Raw genomic sequence first — 18,770 nt, 5'->3', positions numbered from 1 at the left:
ATCACCTATTAAAAATGGTTAAAAATTTTAAACCTCATAGTATCAAATGTTGACAATGGTATGGAGCAACTAGTACTTTCAGACATTGCTATTGGATATGTAAACTGGTACAACCACTTTGGAAAACAATTTGAGAGTTTTATCTTTTGTTATGTTTAGTCACTTCAGTTGTGTCCAACTCTTTGTGACCCTATGGACTGTAGCCCGCCAGGCTCCTCTGTCTGTGGAATTTTCAGGAGAGAATACTGGAATGGGCTGCCATTTCCTCCTCCAGGGGATCTTCCCGACCCAGGGATCAAACCCGTGTCTTTTATGTCTCCTGCATTGGCAGGCAGGCTCCTTACCACTAGCACCACCTGGGAAGCCCATTTTCTTTTATAAATATACATATACCCGAAAGTTCTGATCCTAGGTATTTACCCAAGGGAAAAGAAAATTTGCATCCACAGAAAGATTTCTACCTGGATTTCTCTGGTGGTCCATTGGTTAAGCATCCACCTGCCAATGCAAGGGACATGGGTTTGATCCCTGGTCTGGGAAGATGCCACATGCCACAGGGCACCTAAGCCCGTATGCCATAGCTACCGAGCCCACGCTCTAGAGCCCGTGCACCATAACTACTGAAGCCCAGGTACCTCGAGGCACAAGAGAAGTCCAGCATCACAACCAGAGAGTAACCCCTGCTTGCTGCTGCTAGAGAAAGCCCACTTGCAGCAGTGAAGACCCAGCGCAGCCTAAAAATAATACAAATGATTTTTTTTTTAAAGGGAAAGACTTGTACCTGAATGCTCGTAGCGACTTTATAATGGACCAGTGTTGGAAATTACCTAAATGTCCATCAGTAGCTGAATGAGTAAATAAGTTGTGACATGTCCATACAATGGGACATTATTCAGCAAAAAGGAGGACCAAGCTACAGATACATGCAAAGCTTAGATAAATCTCAAAATAGTCTGCTAATCAACAGAATCCTTATGCAAAAGAATACATATTGCATGACTCCATCTATAGGAAGTCCTAGAAAAGGGAAAACTCAGGGGACAAAAAGCACGTTCAGCACTTGCTTGGGACCAGGACTGACATATTGACTCCAGGGGAGCACAGGAGAACTGTTCTGGTATTTTTGAGTACTGTTCCAAAACTTGAACTTGGTGGTAGTTTAACTAGAGTTTTTACATTTGTGAATTATGCCTCAATGAAGTGTGCTTTAAAAAAAAAAGATTGAGACATTTAAAAGCAAATAAATGAAAAAATAAAGCAAACAATGAAATCACTATTTGGAAAAAAGTCTTAAGGCTAAAAAATTACTTTGGGAAGATGAAAAAGTTCTAGAACAATGTGTATACTTAAAGCCACAGAATCATATGATTAAAAATATTTAAAATGATAAGTAAATTTTATGTAATGTATATTTTACATTTTTAAAAAAGGTTAAAGGAAAAAGCTATGTAAACAAAAAATCTTTAAAGAATTAGAAAAATGTATTTTTGTTATCTTAAGATGGTTTGTGCTTCTCAATAATTAAGGCAGGGTCTAAAATATTACAGCAGGCTTCTGTGATTTCTTTAGTCAAAGGTTAAATGCTTAATCTAATTATAAATGATAAATATGTTTAGTATTTTGGCCTGTATTTATAAAACCAGCAAAGATAAGAATTCTTGAAGTATTCATGCTTTGAGTGTCAGATATTTGAGTATAAACTAGTAATATTAATATTGCCTAGTCAGGTGTCATTTCCTTTAATTCAAAGTACCCCAACAATTGTATTTCTAGAACTGAATTTAGACTGAAGGAAATGTCTCATTTAAACTGCTCTGCCCTTTTGGGCTGTAATTGGTGATTGTCCTCTGATATTTTTTAAAGCTAAAGTGTTTTATACTCAGTTTGCTCTTTATTTACAGTTTTTGTATCAACCTAAGTATAAAACTGGATGAATTATTTTCATTGTTATTGTTCTTCATTTGCCTATTTTCATCAGAATAAATCTTTTTGTGGTTTCTGGTGAGACTGGTGTGAATCTCTAGACAGAAGGGGGGATTGGAAGATGATATCCCCTGGGAAAATGACTGCTTTCTTGCCTGGTGATTTGCTTCCACTTCCTAGGTTTTGAGAATAATAGGCAGTTAAAAACTCTGCCTGCCAAAAGCAGAAGAGCTTTGGGAATTTTTTCATCTTTAACTTTAAGGGAGTTTATGACTTGCTAGATTTCAGTATAGGAAGTGAATGTCTTTGCAGGAAAATCTGTAGAGCTCAAAGTACCAAAGAACAGAAGCCTCTACATAAGATGCTTTAAGGGAGTAAACATGTTATCTCTTTATGGTTCATCCTGCTCTAGGGAAGCACCACCAAGCGAGTCAAACACAGAACGTGATTGCATCAGACAAAGCAGCGGTAGTACCAGTTGCCCATGAACATGAGCACAGCCATGACCACACACAGCTGCATGCCTACATCGGCGTGTCTCTCGTACTGGGCTTTGTTTTCATGTTGTTGGTGGACCAGATTGGCAGCTCCCATGTGCATTCTACTGACGGTAAGTGGCCCCAAGGTTTTCTAGGCAGTGCAAAAAATTTGCATTTTAGGTGATCACAAATGATTGAATGATTCAGTATGTATCAGTGGCCATATTTAGTACTAAAACTCTTATCTTAGGTTCTGGTGAATATGTTATTCATTTGAGGAAGCTAGTGGGTTGTGACATGTGGCACAAGAGAGTGTTTATTGGGTTACTACCCTGGTTATCTTAAAGCTGTTTCATTTGATGGAGGTCTAGGGCAGAAGTTCTTAACCCTTTTTGTGCCATGGAGCCTTTAAGCAGTCTAAAGCCTGTGGACCTTTCATTGGGATAAATAGTTTTTAAATACATAAAGCATAGTACATAGGACTACAGAGAAAATCAATTTTATTGAAATATAGTTACTAAAACATTAAAAACAAGTTTGTGATATAGGATGTCTGTTTATCAATGTATTAAATAATGATATAATATATTTAAATTATAAGCAAGTTAGAGTTAAATTGTTTAGGACATTAGTATAACAAGCTATTGTTGAGCAGCTTAACTAAGAACATTAAATTCTGAGATGAGCTTTAACAGGCAGCAGATTGTCAAGTTGAACATTGTTGTCAAGTTGATCTGGGGTTTGTTTTGATGGTTATTAGTAATGGCAACCCACTCCTGTACTCTTGCCTGGAAAATCCCATGGACGGAGGAGCCTGGTGGGCTGCAGTCCATGGGGTCACTAAGAGTTGGACACGACTGAGTGACTTCACTTTCACTTTTCACTTTCATGCATTGGAGAAGGAAATGGCAACCCACTCCAGTGTTCTTGCCTGGAGAATCCCAAGTATGGCGGAGCCTGGTGGGCTGCCGTCTCTGGGGTTGCACAGAGTTGGACACGATTGAAGCGACTTTGCAGCAGCAGCAGTAGCAGCAGTGTAGAAAAGCCTGATTCACAAAGATACTTTATTACAGATACACTTAAACACATTTGTAGCTTGCTTTCCACAGATAGATAAACTTCTTTCAAGGACAACTAGAATTCTCTAAGACTTTTAAAATCAATTCCAGTCATAGTAACTTTTTTGTCTTGAGATCAATAAATTTATCTTTGGTTAAATCAACATCTTTGATATATGGTTTATATTAAATAAAAAAGGATTCTGAGCCATGATACACCTTTGATACCATTGTGATACAAATAAATTTAAAAGGGTTATAATAGACATGAGAATTTATAAATATTTCTTTTCAAATATACTGACAGAATTTTACAGATAGAAACTACTAGAAAACATAGATATCTTGGTCCTCAGTGAGAGATCCCATGACTTCTGCTGTTTGGTGGCGAAATGGCTGTTCGGTACGGAGTCGCCTCAGTTACCCAGCTCCATCGCGTGAGCATTTACAGACAGGAAGATTGAATCAAGCAGTGTGGCAGTGCTTCGCAGTCGAGTTCAGTCACTCAGTCGTGTCCGACTCTTTTGTGACCCCATGGACTACAGCACGCCAGGCTTCCCTGTCCATCCCCAACTCCTGGAGCTTGCTCAAACTCATGTCCATTGATCAGTGATGCCATCCAAACATCTTATCCTCTGCCATCTCCTGCTCCTGCCTTCAATCTTTCCCAGCTTCAGGGACTTTTCCAGTGAGTCAGTTCTTCACATCAGGTGGCCAAAGTATTGGAGCTTCAGCTTCAGCATCAGTCCTTCCAATCAATATTCAGGACTGATCTCTTTTAAAATTGACTGGTTTGAGCTCCTTGCAGTCCAGGGGACTCTCAAGAGTCTTCTCCAACACCACAGTTCAAAAGCATTAATTCTTCCACGCTCAGCCTTCTCTGTAGTCCAACTCTCACAACCATACATTACTATGGGAAAAATTATAGCTTTGACTAGACAGACCTTTGTTGGCAAAGTAACGTCTCTGCTTTTTAATATGCTATTTAAGTTTGTCATAGCTTTTCTTCTACGGAGTAAGCATCTTTTAATTTCATGGCTGCAGTCACCATCTGCAGTGATTTTGGAGCCCCCAAAAATAAAGTCTGACACTGTTTGCACTGTTTCCCCATCTATTTGCCATGAAGTGATGGGACCAGATGCCATGATCTTAGTTTTTTGAGTATTGAGTTTTAAGCCAGCTTTTTCACTCTCCTCTTTGACTTTCATCAAGAGACTTTTTAGTTCCTCTTCACTTTCTGCCATAAGGGTCGTGTCATCTGCATTCTGTAAGCAGTACTTCTATAAGCCCTTAATTTAAAGTAGTGATGAGTGAAAGTGATAATAAGAAAGTATCTTAGGACGACTGTAAAATAATATAAAATTATCTGATTTCTATTGGTAAAGGTAGTGCTAATATTACTTGTGGATTATTGTCTATATTTATGACAAAAGGAAATGCTAAGTTTCAGTTAAAGGTTAGTAAAAATAAAAATGAATTTTTTTTTCAATTTAAGGTCACAAACACCCTCTGCATTCTCCCTGTGTGGAAAAGCTGGCAAAAGACTTGAACAAATAGTTTATGAAAAGATGTAAAAATAGTTTTTAAATACACGAAAGATGTCCCCTACATTTAAAATAAGAAGAATGCAAATCGAAGTTCCACTGAGATGCCATTGCTCACCTGTCAGATAGTCACAAATTCAAAACCTTGACAACATATATTCTATTGGCAAAGCTGTGATGACATAGGCACTCTCATCTGTTGCTGTGGATGTTCGTAGTGGTACAGTCCCTGTGGAGGGGAGTTTACCTTTCAAGCCAGAAGTCCCACTTCTAGGGATCTGTTCTGGTGACTCAGCTCCAGTGTGAAGGCGCGTATGCACAGTAGTCAGTGCAGCGCTGTCTGTCATTGTAAAACCACTGCAGTGTCACTTCAGTCCAGCCACACAGCCCAACTGAGTAAAGCGCTGCGTGTCTGTGTAATTGAGTTCTCTGTAACAATGAAATAAAATAACGAATCCAATCTCTGTCAACCAAGAGGGAGAAATTTCCAGGAGCTATTGTTAAGTGAGGGAGAAAAAAAATAAATTTCCATCTGTCATATATTTGTGTAAGAAAGGAGGAGAAACAAGGAAACGTGTATATGTTTGCTTATCTTTACAAAAAAGAAACATAAGGATCAACTAGAAACCAAAGTTGATTACTTGTAGGAGTGAGGGCAGTTGTGGGATAGGGTAGAAGGGTTATAAGAGAGGGCATGACACTTCCCTGGACATGCCTTTTCGATACAGTTTAACTTTTGGAAATATGTTAATGTTTTCCATATTCAAAATATATAAAGAAGTCAACAAGGGTCGGGGAGCTAACTGAAACAGATGAACTATACATCAAATGAATAACACAATCACACTGAAAGGGATTTAAAAGAAATAAATTCAAGTAGCTCATGAATGTAGTTATTTGGCAATATACCTTTAGTTGTGGATAGAGTTGGGCAAGAAGCATAAACAATACTGAACTCCTTTTAGTAGGCTTTGTCTTTTCTAATGGTGTGGGCAAAAGTGTTCTGAAACTATTTCAGATATGTTACAGGGTTAAGGAAATGAGTAGATGTGCTGCTGTTGGTGAAACCAGAGTCCTCACTGAGGAAGAAGGGACATGCAAACCGGGAATGAGGGAAAGCAAGAGAGAACCCCTGCGGGGGTGGATTGGAACTGGAGCTATGGAATCATGATTTGGAAAACTCGTATGTGTATGTGTACATATATACATGTGTGTTTACATAATTGCCAACATCCGCTGGATCATGGAAAAAGCAAGAGAGTGCCAGAAAAACATCTGTTTCTGCTTTATTGACTATGCCAAAGCCTTTGACTGTGTGGATCACAAGAAACTGTGGAAAATTCTGAAAGAGATGGGAATACCAGACCACCTAATCTGCCTCTTGAGAAATCTGTATGCAGGTCAGGAAGCAACAGTTCGAACTGCACATGGAACAACAGACTGGTTCCAAATAGGAAAAGGAGTGTGTCAAGGCTGTATATTGTCACCCTGCTTATTTACCTTATATGCAGAGTACATCATGAGAAATGCTGGACTGGAAGAAACACAAGCTGGAATCAAGATTGCTGGGAGAAATATCAATAACCTCAGATATGCAGATGACACCACCCTTATGGCAGAAAGTGAAGCGGAGCTAAAAAGCTTCTTGATGAAAGTGAAAGAGGAGAGCGAAAAAGTTGGCTTAAAGCTCAACATTCAGAAAACGAAGATCATGGCATCCGGTCCCATCACTTCATGGGAAATAGATGGGGAAACAGTGGAAACAGTGTCAGACTTTATTTTGGGGGGCTCCAAAATCACTGCAGGTGGTAATTGCAGCCATGAAATTAAAAGATGCTTACTCCTTGGAAGAAAAGTTATGACCAACCTAGATAGTATATTCAAAAGCAGAGACAATACTTTGCCGACTAAGGTCCGGCTAATCAAGGCTATGGTTTTTCCTGTGGTCATGTATGGATGTGAGAGTTGGACTGTGAAGAAGGCTGAGTGCTGAAGAATTGATGCTTTTGAACTGTGGTGTTGGAGAAGACTTCTGAGAGTCCCTTGGACTGCAAGGAGATCCAACCAGTCCATTCTGAAGGAGATCAGCCCTGGGATTTCTTTGGAAGGAATGATGCTAAAGCTGAAACTCCAGTACTTTGGCCACCTCATGCGAAGAGTTGACTCATTGGAAAAGACTCTGATGCTGGGAGGGATTGGGGGCAGGAGGAGAAGGGGACGACAGAGGATGAGATGGCTGGATGGCATCACTGACTCGATGGACGTGAGTCTGAGTGAACTCCAGGAGATGGTGATGAACAGGGAGGCCTGGCGTGCTGCAATTCATGGGGTCGCAAAGAGTCGGACACGACTGAGCGACTAATCTGATCTGATGTCATAGCTGTGTGTGTAGAGAGGGCCTAGAATTAAAGACACCCCACTGGCAATGAGCATATCAGGGCTCTTCAAAGAAAGGAATGATTCTAGGATGAGGCAGGGTAAGTATAAATGAGCTTTAAATGTCTAGTGCTCAAAATATATATGAAGATAAAAGATGGGGTTGTCACAGGATATAGGAACCAGCTTGAAGGGGCTTCCATTGGCCAGATCTCGGACAGTTTGTCCACTGAGATGATTAAGATAAAAGAGGGGAGGGCATTCGCTTCCAGCAGAACGCTAAATACTGGTAAACATGAAAGCAGTTGAAATTGGACATTTTTGCAACCTTTCTAGTAAAAATTGGCTCAGGCCAGAGTCATCAATGAATGTTAGATCTAGGGGGTATGTTTTGATTTGCTTATTAGTTGCAAAGGGGGAAAAAAGTAACTAAATGAAGAAATCAGACAATACCTTGATCAGATGATCAAGATTAATGTCACTGGTATTCTGCTTCAGTGTGTATGGAAAGTTCCTTTTAGATCAACCTCCCTGCAGGTAACTATAAACTTTAGACAGAGCTTTGAAAACCCACTGTCTAAAGACACTAGAGAATCACCTAAAGGAGGCAAATTCTGGAAGGGAGTCTACACTGGGAACCGATTTTTACAGCTTTTAGTTCCTGTTTCTGCTTTTAGCAGTCAGTGACTATGGGGTAGCCAACTGATAGAAGAGTCTTTCTGGCCTAAAGAGGACAGAGTTCAAGGTAACTACAGTCACTGCAAAGTGAGAGGAGAATCTTAGAAAGGAGACAGAGAAAGTCAGCCCTAAATTCTGTGTATAAACTAGCCAAGTCTCTGGCTAAGCCCTGAACCATGCTTTCTTGGGCAGGCTCCAGGCAGGTCCGCTGAAGATGAAAGAATTAAACTGAGACTTAGGCAGCTGCCCAGAAGACAGAATTTGCAGTTTGAGCCAAATCAAGTTACTTTAAAGCAAAGCAAAAAAGAAATCAACATTCTTTGGAGGAATGTAATAGAATCCATGGTATCCACAAGATAACATTTACAGTGTCCAAGATGTAGTCCAGAATTCACACCACCAGTGAGCAGCAGGTGTACATCCTGTGCGTCTGGATGTGATCGTCTGAGAAGCGGCACCTATGTAGTATTCCATCCAAGAATGCTTTTCTAAGGACACATCAGATCCAAAAGTAAGGACCACTCTGTTAAAGAACAAGAAAGGTGCAGGGAGGGGAATGTATTCTTCAGAGATACCAACGTCACAGAAGTCAAAGGCAGAGAAAATGTTCCAGATTAAAGGAGACTAAAGAGATAGTCACAGCTAAGTGTACCATGCAGTCTTAGACTGGATTCTTCCTGGGAAAGGAAACATGCTCTGAAAGTTATTCTTGGGCAATTGACAAAAGTAAAATATGCGAGAGAGTAGAAAAAATCTCAATGGTATTTACTGAATTTGATAACTTTACTGTGATTATGTAAGAAGATATCCTTTCCCATCAGAAATATACACTGAAGGATCTAAGGATAGTTAACGAGTAGTATAAAGTGTAGTATACTCTTAAATAGTATATTCCAGGAAAGGAAATGTGTGTGTGTAGTGTGGAGAGAGAACAAGCGAGCCTAAGTATAGATGATAAGGCAAATACGGCAAAATGTTGGACAGGGTGTTAGAGAAACTGGTTTAACTGGCCTGGACAGTGAGAAATACGATGTATCAGTTGATGTAGAGCTCAAGAACCTACTTAATAGAGCAGTTTGGATTGAATTTGAAAAGTAGCAGATTCTTAACGTGTTAACTGACCTGTCAAAAGAGTGGTGAGTTAGGAAGATGATTCTGACAAGGACGTGTAAGATGAATTTGGTTCAGGAGAAATGGGAGTAAGAGGAGACATCCAGATCTACTGCTAGTTTAGGGGTTGGAGAAGGGGTTGTTTGGGTTGATGGAAATTTAGGTTAGGATGGTGGCAGTAAATGGAGATAGGCAAATGTAACAGACATTTTGATGTTGGAATAAAGATAAAGTTGCAGGAGGCTGAGGAATGGGCAGGCGGAGGCAATGGCAATTAGACTGGTCTAGAGAGCAGTGGCCAGAGGCTGCAGAGCAGGCTCCTTGGAGAGGTGGAATGGCAAGGGGTGTGAGGCAGCTAGGGTAACATCTTGCCCATCCAGGGAAGGCTGGGTCAAATGAAGAGTTCCCATCTGCCCGTCTCCTCAGGACAGGAGAAATTTCTAAGTGTTTGAAGCAAAAGGAAAAAGACAATAGTAAGGAAAGTAATAATAGTCTACTTAAAACAGCTTTCAAAGAATTCTTCCACCTCCAGGTGAATGTTCTACTAGTTTCTGTTTCCGTTGCTTCATGGCTGACTTGCCTATTTTTTACTTCAGATCCAGAAACAGCAAGGCCCAGCAATTCCAAAATCACTACCACGCTGGGTCTGGTCGTCCATGCTGCAGGTAGGTTCAGATTGCAGTGGGACCCCTTTCTTTTCTGCCGCACAGGTACCATCCACAGGAACCTTCTGGAGAGGGGCTGTTTAAGGAAGTCCCCCGACAGAAGCATGAACCCCAGTGTACTCAGTGTCAGGGGGTGGTAAGCTAAGAATGGTTTTTATATTTCTAATTAGGTGAAAAAGAATAATTCATGGCACATGAAAATTACATGAAATTCAAATCTCCGTGTCCATGAGTGAAGCTGTATTGGAATACAGCCGTGGCCACCTGTTTACGTATAATCTGTGGCTACTTTCACACAACAGTGGTAGAGCTGAGTAGTTGCAAGAGACCAAATGGCTCAGAAAGGCTAAACTATTTCCTGTCTGGCCCTTTAAGAGAAGTTTGCTGACCTTTTCCCTAGGACCTCATCTCGAACACTTCTGTACTGAATAGCCTTGCTGCCTGTTATCTACCCAGAATGCCAGTTGAGGCAGGGGTGGGCTGTAGGGCGTCAGAAGTCTCAGCAGTGCTGACTGGGAGCACCTTTGAATCATAACCACAACCAGTCCCAGTTGTAGGGGGCTGTAAGTGACAAAAGCACGTGAAAGGTGACACCCTGTTATCTGGACTTAATGCATGCTTTTCTAACAAAACATTCATCCATTCAGCCAGTGTTCACTCATTCCGTATAAATCATCTATGCTGTCATGGTATCTTTGCTTTTTCACCTGCAAGATGCAGAGATGCCTCCTTTGAAATTTCTTGCTTTTTCTATTATTGCAATTTAACTGATTAGTCAGTAGATTTTTGAATGTCATACTTTTTCAACAATAGCAACAATAACTGGCATATTAAATACCAGATAGCACCTGTGCTAAGCTCCTCACATGTTACCTCATGAAAACCTTAGAAATATGTACCATTTTAGAAATGCGAAGGCTAAGGTTCAGAAAGCTGAAGTAACCTTCTCAGAGCCTGGTCCAGTTCTATCTAACTCTGAAGCCCACACACCCACCACACTATTAAAGTTGTTATTTATAGTGTTTTATGTTTCATTTTTTCCAAATTTAGCTGACGGTGTTGCTTTGGGAGCAGCAGCTTCTACTTCACAAACTAGTGTCCAGTTAATTGTGTTTGTGGCAATAATGCTACATAAGGTAAGCAGAACTTTGGTGTAGATTTGTTGTGGGCTGAACCTGTAATTAAAACTTCTCTTTGGTCTTTGTGTTTTTTTGGAATGCAAAGGTTTTTATAGTTATTTTCTTAACAGCTGTTCACCTTAGAGAATTTAATAAATCTGTTTAAAACTGGGTCTTTTGCTACCATTTTATTAAACTTGTAAGTTGAAGGGGTTTTATTTTTTATGGCGTATACACAAACTGTTAAGTCCTCTACAGATTTCTGTATTTCATGGTAATTTTTGTTCATAAATATTTTTCCTTTCTTGTACTTAACTATTTCACAGACTCACACACACACAAATGGGACATCTTCTAGCTTAGAACATTAATTCCTAAAAGGTGGAGCTCAGATTTAGTGTTTGTTATACTTGGTTTTCTTGTATGATAATAATTTAGTCAAATGACAGATACTTCATCATGTAGAAGCAATCCAAATTTCTAGACTAATAAGGGATAGTTTTTCTTTTCCAGGCACCAGCTGCTTTTGGGTTAGTTTCCTTCTTAATGCATGCAGGCCTCGAGCGGAATCGAATCAGAAAGCACTTACTCGTCTTTGCACTGGCAGCACCAGTTATGTCCATGGTGACATACTTAGGACTGAGTAAGGTAAGTCTGACTCAAGCTTATCTGGACAAGTATCTAACTCCTTGTGATCCCCCAAAATGTATGGTCTCTTATGTTGAAGTTTTCAATTAAATTACTGCCTCAAGCTAAAAAGAAAATTCAACTTAAAAGCCTGTACTGTACAAAGTGTACATCTTAATTCCAAGTCAATCCTCTTCATAAATTTAGAACATTTTCTTATCCATTTAATTAAAAAAACTTCTTTCCCATCAGTTCCAAAAATATTTGCACAAATACATGATCTTTAAAATAATCCAATTTAAAGCTCATCAGACTTGCTAGTTATATTTAACTGGTACATAATAAGTCACAATAGTATGGATTTAATGTTTCAGTGAGCATAGGAAGTATGAGTAACGAGTTTGCAGCAGCTTCTAGAGCAGTAGGGAATGAGCAGAGATCTCTATATTCAGCTAAGACTCAGATTCTTCTACTCCTGGCTCTCATATCACTGCATATTAAGTACCCAGGTCTTTGTCATTACACTGATCGTATCTCCGGTCCTGAAGTGGCACGTGTCATTCGTCACATCAGACCCCAGGCATTCTACTCTGGTGCTCCAGTTAGACCTTCCTGTGCCTTATTATTCTGTCCACAGGGCTGCACTTCTTAACAACAACCCTTTCGTTTTACTTAAATATCAATTGGCAGGCGACAGAGGAAAATCTTAGAACCAAACCAACTTAGGGCTTTCCCCCACACTCTCTGAAGATCACTGATTCTTCTGAGTGTTATTCAGTTTGTATTGATATAGAAAAGCTTGCACTGAAAGGAACATGAGAAATGAAATGGTTAAAGAGTGGTTAAGTTCCTGTCAGTCAAGGCTGATCTGGATCGCTAACACCTCATTGTTCACCTGAAGAGCTTTATCTTCTTTTAGTCAATGAGTAATAATACATAATTCCCTTTTAAATATTATCCTGTTTATCACTTCACTGATCAATGTAAGTTTCTGGAACTTTTGACAAAAAATGTGATAATTTTGGAGGCACGGAGTTACAGGTTACATTTATGGCACGTTCTTAAATTTTCAGTTATTCGTCTTAGTCTGTAGGGCCACATTTTTAACTTAAAAAGAAGATGGAAATTAGTTGTGTAAAGATTAGCTCTTGAGATATTTCTAGGCTCTGTGAGGGCAGGTACTGCATCTCAGTTATCACTGTATCTCAGGCCCTGACCTAGAGCCTGGTGCATATGGGAGGCTTGTTCATATTGGTAGAACAAACGAATGTATCAAGCTTGATATGTGCGTTAATGCTGTTGATTCCATCTTAATAATCTTGAGGTTTGTTTGTAAAAGTAATCCCAAGTGGCTCAGTGGGTAAAGAATCCGCCTGCAATTCAGGAGGTGCAGGTTCAGTCCTTGGGTTGGGAAGATTGCTCTGGAGGAGGGCATGGCAACCCATTCCAGTATTCTTGTCTGAAGAAACCCATGGACAGAGGAACCTGGCAGGCTACAGTCCACAGCGTCGCAGAGAGTCAGACACGACTGAAGTGACTGTGCACGCATGCACACGTGGCCCGTAGTCCTAAACCCTTTTTTGGAGGCTTTCCATAAATAACAAAATTGTTCTGATATCAAGGTTCCCCACTTTCCAAATCACACCAGTTATGAATATTGGGTGCTTTCTTTATTGTTATTCTTCCTGACTCTGCATGTTACTTGACTTAATTTTCTTCTCTTTCTCTCTTACTTCACAGAGCAGTAAAGAAGCCCTTTCAGAGGTCAATGCCACTGGGGTGGCCATGCTTTTCTCTGCCGGGACCTTCCTTTACGTTGCCACAGTACATGTCCTCCCTGAGGTGGGCGGAATGGGGCACAGCCACAAGCCCGACCCCACTGGAGGGAGAGGCCTCAGCCGCCTGGAGGTGGCAGCCTTGGTTCTGGGTTGCCTCATCCCCCTCGTTCTGTCAATAGGACATCAGCATTAACTGGTGAGGGTCCAGCCTCGGTCCATGGCCGTTCACCATTCAGTGAGAACAGCCGGCACGTGACAGACGCTCACTTCCTCAGTCTCTCGTCTCGCCTTTCCCATCTCCATCTGTATTCCTAAAGAGTCCAGAGGGAGGTGAGATGAAAACCTGGAGTAACGGAAAGCTTTTCAAGTAGAAACAACACACCGCGAAGGATACAGACATTCTGTTGTGTTGTCTTTTCAAGGGCCCTTGGCATTTTGAGTTTTGATGTTTCCCTTAACCCTATTCTCAGGGAAGATGGAATTTAGTTTTAAGGAAAAGTGGAGAACTTCCTACTCATAATGAAATAATTATGAAAGTACAGTATTCTGTAATTAAGCTAAATCTCTTAGTTTAGAGGCTCTGCCACTTTATCTATTGATTTTTTAACATGGTTCTCACCGTGTAAGACTGGTGCTTTAGCATCTATGCCACTTGCCTTGAATGAAGGTCATGATGCCCACTGTGTTAGATGCTAAAGATAAGTAGTTCATCTGGGGCTAGAGTCAAGAAAATGATGGCAAGACACATTGAAAACTGACTTTACACTTGAGAGATCCGGAGAAGCAGGGACATCTGGGGAGACTGAAACACCCCCTTCAGCACGTGCCTCTCCCCAGAGAGCCTGCCTTCCATCAGATGGGGGAGCAGAGGTGGACTAGCTTTTAAAGAGGTGACGTGTTTTATAAAACATTTTTTTTCAAGTCCTCCTGTTTGTAGTAGAGGAGCCAAGTTCTAATAGGTTCAGACCAACCTAGGCTTCCCTTCTGACTGTTCTAAGAACAGTCAGATCCCAAAGTATCTTTGGAAATTAAGGGGTGTTAAATTTTAAGTGAATTTGGACAGTTACTGACATCTTTGTAGTAACCTTTTTAGAAGAAAGATCACCAAAACCTACTTGTCCTTCTTTTGTCTCTTAAATATTTATCTTGGTAGACCAGCAGTCCCTGTGGCAAAATACTGCCCTTTTGGGACTGCCAGGTCAGTATCACGTAAGCACCTGTAGCAGGGAAGAAAGTCAAGATGTATCACAAATGGGAGGTGTTTGCCTGTTGATTTAAAGCTTATTAAAATCATGTCTTTTGTCTCTTCATCTTTTCCGTATTTTATTCCTAACTTTTCCCTCCGGCCCTTCCTCCCTACAATTTGCTGCTTACTGCTGGTGGTGATGCCAATATTTGTGTGAGTTAAGTTCTCATCAGGACAGCCTCTTCTTGGAACTGTGATGATAAAGATAATATTGTTTCTGTCCTCTGTTCCTTTCAATGAAGTTACCTTTGTGTCAATTGCAGCTTTGTTAAGCCCTTAAAATGTCAACTTCCTTGTATGTGAGATGATACAATCACTGATACTCTGGTAATTTAAACAATTGAGATATTAAAAATAGTAAGCAGACTAGGATAATTTGTCCATATTTGCCAAAAATCCCTGTAAACCTTGTGTTATCAAATAAGTGTATAATATTATATTGTTAATTTATTTTGATTTTCTGTACCATTTCAAAACACATTTCATAAAGTGGGAACCAAGACTATTTTTGTCAGGGCATTGGATTTAGGATTTTGTGAAACATTTTATATAATGCGTAAACCAGCATGCCCAGGATTTCTGTATTTCCTTCCTAGATTTGTCACTGGGTCAGCAGCTGTGGAAAGAGAACTTGTGAGCCCTCTGCTGGCTAGACCAAAGTAGCATAAACAGGATCTGGTTTTGGATAGTGGCTGGGAACCCTTGTGAACAGCATAAAAACCAACAGAAGGTGCAGCAGAAAAGTCTAGGTGACTTTCCTGCTAACAGCTGGGACTTCAGAGAGTCATGGGGTTTCACCTAGTCCTTCAAAATGATATGGTTGTCTTGATTCTCCCTGGAAATGTACTTCATTAAATAAATAGCTCATTTTAGTGTCTGGTCTGGTTTGAATAGTGGCACTTTTCTATCATATTGTTGTGCAATGATCAGAAATTTGTTCTGCTGGCCAAAGCCTCTTTCTGCAGTGCCTTGCCATGACACTTAAAAGTTGGGCTAGAATATCTTGACGGGTAGGGCCTTGAACTCTGGCAAGGGCAGAACCATCTAACCTCTAAATTGGCCTTCCCCTCTGGACCCCACATTAACAAGCAAACCTTTCAAGGCCTATCAGCTCTCAAGAGCTATGGGCTGTCCAAGATTTTAAAACTGCTACCCCAGGAACCACTCATTTCCCTCCTGGTCAGCAGGCAGAAATAGCCATACTAATCTTACAGGGCTCAAACACATCTCCAGGCAGCAGGGTACTGAGTGGCGTGGCAGGGGCCTCCTTCTTGTTGGGGGGGTGGAGAGAACCTAACTGATGTGGGCAGTGTCCCAGGAGAGGCCACACTGATGGTCACTTACTGGCACATTTCAGCTCCATTTTCCTCTTGTTTAAAACTGCCTCCTTAGATGTGGATGCCTTAATGCTCTCACACGTTTGGAAACCTTGGCAATACTTCAGTCGCTGCTGTGATTACAGATGGAAATATTGGCTACTGAAGAGATGCAATTGATGATGAAAAGCACTGTCCTTCCTTCCTCATAACCAAAGTTAATCTTAATTACAATTTGACTCCCTTTCCTCGATACAGATAGACTTTCTTCAGATGTCGAGGGCTCTCTTAAATGGCAAATTAAGGTGAAGATTATACTCGTCCATTCCTTTCATTTGTTCGCCAGTGAATTGCTTTTGTCAGTTGCCATAGCCCCAAAGCAGCCATCTTCCAGGTCTGATGGCTTTCCTGTGCGCGCTATTGCCAGATTTCAGTTCTTCAGGCGAATTCTGCCCTGGAGTGCAGAGTGTCGAAACACCACCACAGAGGCTCTGTGTTCTCCCTTTCCCTCTTCACCTTTTTATTTCCCTGTTCAAAACAGCCAAGTCTGTTCCTATATTTTGAATCGTTAGAAAAATGAGAGAGGTGGCTGTTTTGAGTGGTGAGTTCTTTGTAGAAAGAAGAAAATGCCATGGTGTTTTTTTTTACTGCTTTTACGTGTCACTGCCTGGTTTTCCCTCTTTTTCAAGGATTAGAACTAGGAGGACATGCCAGCCCCTGGATACATGGTAGCCAGGTACTGAACAGGGGAACTGTGTGTGTGTCAGTAGCACAAGCCCCCAAAGCATGCTCCTGCCTTTGGGGCCCCTGAGCCGCGTGGGAGGCTGAGAATGACCAGATCATCCAGAACTGCTGTAGGGCAAGGCGAGAAGCCTCTAATAGTGTTCCCCAGGGGTGCCCTCCTGGTGTTACAGAATCTTTTGCTCAACGCAGAATGGTCCACATTACCTTTCAAAGAGCACTGTTTGAGATGCTATGAAATTAAAACCAGTCATGTAGCCCCTTTGTACCTGAGACATCTAGATTCACCTGAGAAGACCTGAGGGAAATGTAAAGACTTGCATGAAAGGGCTAGACAACCATTAGGAGTTTTCTAGATATGCTCAGCCTAACACAAGGAGGTTGACTTTGATCTGTTTTCTCATAGCGTCTTCTACTAAGTGGGAAATCTCATGGGATAACACTGCAGTTCCCCTGGTTTGGTAGCCTAAACAGTGATTTTAAATGTCCCCTTTTTCTGGATCCTTTGTAAACATGAAATCATTCCACGGATGGCTGCCTTATAATTTTTGTCTCTTTCCACTTTAATTGTGAATGGTTAAAAAAAATGTTTTTGCTGTTTTCTGATTTGTTTTATGATATTAAATTTTTATTAGTGCATACCATATGTGAGTGGTTCATTATTGATCCTCTCGATAGTTTTTCCATTGGATGACCAGACTGGACCCACATTCGAACATCAGAAAAGGTAATGAAATGGTTTGAGGGGCAGTGGAAAGATGTATCTATATGAACCTCCTTTAGGGAAGGAGAGAAAGAAAGACGGAAGGGAGATAAAGGACTCAATATACCATCTGCCCCAGAGATAGCAATTTATTGACAATTTTTTTTCCTTTGCCTTTGCTGTCACCAAATATTTATGAAGGTACCTATCTAATCCCAGAAAAGAGATGCAGGCCAGTAGATCCCAATCACATGGATGCATTTCAAAGGGCACAGTTACTAATCTGAGTATGTAGACACTAGGAACAATGGGCCCTGGAAACAGATTTAAATGGAAGTGAAAATTATAAATTTGATAAATATTTTCTCCCTCTATAGTACTGAAGCTCAGATTTTAACATATACTGATAAGAGCCATATATAGCCATATGTCATTTGAATGTATCACTTGTCTGCTTATTCATTAGATTTCATTATTACTAATCCACTGTGTGCTGACTTTCTATGTGTATCACATATGCTACAACTAGTTACAAAGGTTGTACCCAGAGTGTTAACATGTTTGCAGAAAACCTCTCCTCATGAATAAGAAAATAGGCCACAAAGACATAGGTACTCATGATTCCTGCCATCTCTCACCCTCCTTTTGCCTTAAGCAGTGGGTTGTGAAATCTTCAAAAGCCAGCTTCAAAAGCCCTTTTATCCTATCACCCTGAGATCAAAATGTATGTATCTATGTACCTGTATATGAATACAGATGTATATATACACAGGCTTAGTCAAAATAGCCAACAGTCATTATTCTGTTTAATTTCTAATTCTGAACAAGCTAGAGCGGTGTCATGCAGTGTAGTTTGTTGGATGTAGGAAATAAACCAGCTTTGTGTACCCCTGTTTGCCCCGTGTCAATGCCCCTCCTCCAGATCTTGTTCTACCGTCTTCTTTAGTTAGGCCAGGGCTTCCCTGATAGCTCAGTTGGTAAAGAATCCACCTGCAATGCAGGAGACCCCAATTCAATTCCTGGGTCGGGAAAATGCACTGGAGAAGGGAAAGATTACCCACTCCAGCATTCTGATCTGGAGAATTCCATGGATGTGACCACTGTATTTAAAGTTGTAATCTGCTCATCAGTGGTAAGAACCACTGGGGTAAGAAGCTGATCACCTTTTAATCTGCTTTGTAATATATGTCCCCTTTACTTTGTCCCTCTTCTCTGCTAAAATATAAGCTCCAGGAAGCTAGGTTCTCAAAAAATATATATGTTGTTAAATGAATCAGTCTGTTTTGAGGGGCCACTCATCTGTGCTCTCCCCTCCTTTCCTCCACTAGCTGCTGCCCTGACTCCCGGCAGGACCTGCTGCTGGCCTTGCTATAGCTCTGCCTTGTTCTTACACTGAGGTGAGGGCTGT

The 18,770-nt window shown here is 40.8% G+C and overlaps 1 protein-coding gene across 1 annotated transcript in view; it reads left to right on the top strand.

The window, feature by feature from the left end:
• Positions 1-17,303, top strand: part of SLC39A9 (solute carrier family 39 member 9) — a 51,824-nt gene extending 34,521 nt beyond the window's left edge. The window contains exons 3-7 of the mRNA XM_040226209.1: positions 2,336-2,533; positions 9,765-9,833; positions 10,884-10,969; positions 11,465-11,599; positions 13,319-17,303. Of these exons, the coding sequence (XP_040082143.1) occupies positions 2,336-2,533; positions 9,765-9,833; positions 10,884-10,969; positions 11,465-11,599; positions 13,319-13,549 (719 nt within the window). The 3' untranslated portion in view covers positions 13,550-17,303. The remainder of the gene's footprint in view (positions 1-2,335; positions 2,534-9,764; positions 9,834-10,883; positions 10,970-11,464; positions 11,600-13,318) is intronic.
• The last annotated feature ends 1,467 nt before the right edge of the window (positions 17,304-18,770 follow it).

Source organism: Oryx dammah, unplaced genomic scaffold, assembly GCF_014754425.2.
Source record: "Oryx dammah isolate SB20612 unplaced genomic scaffold, SCBI_Odam_1.1 HiC_scaffold_26, whole genome shotgun sequence".
NCBI classification, from domain to species: Eukaryota; Metazoa; Chordata; class Mammalia; order Artiodactyla; family Bovidae; genus Oryx; species Oryx dammah.
Note: the sequence above shows the minus strand (reverse complement) of the source record. Positions and strands in the feature narration are given on the sequence as shown.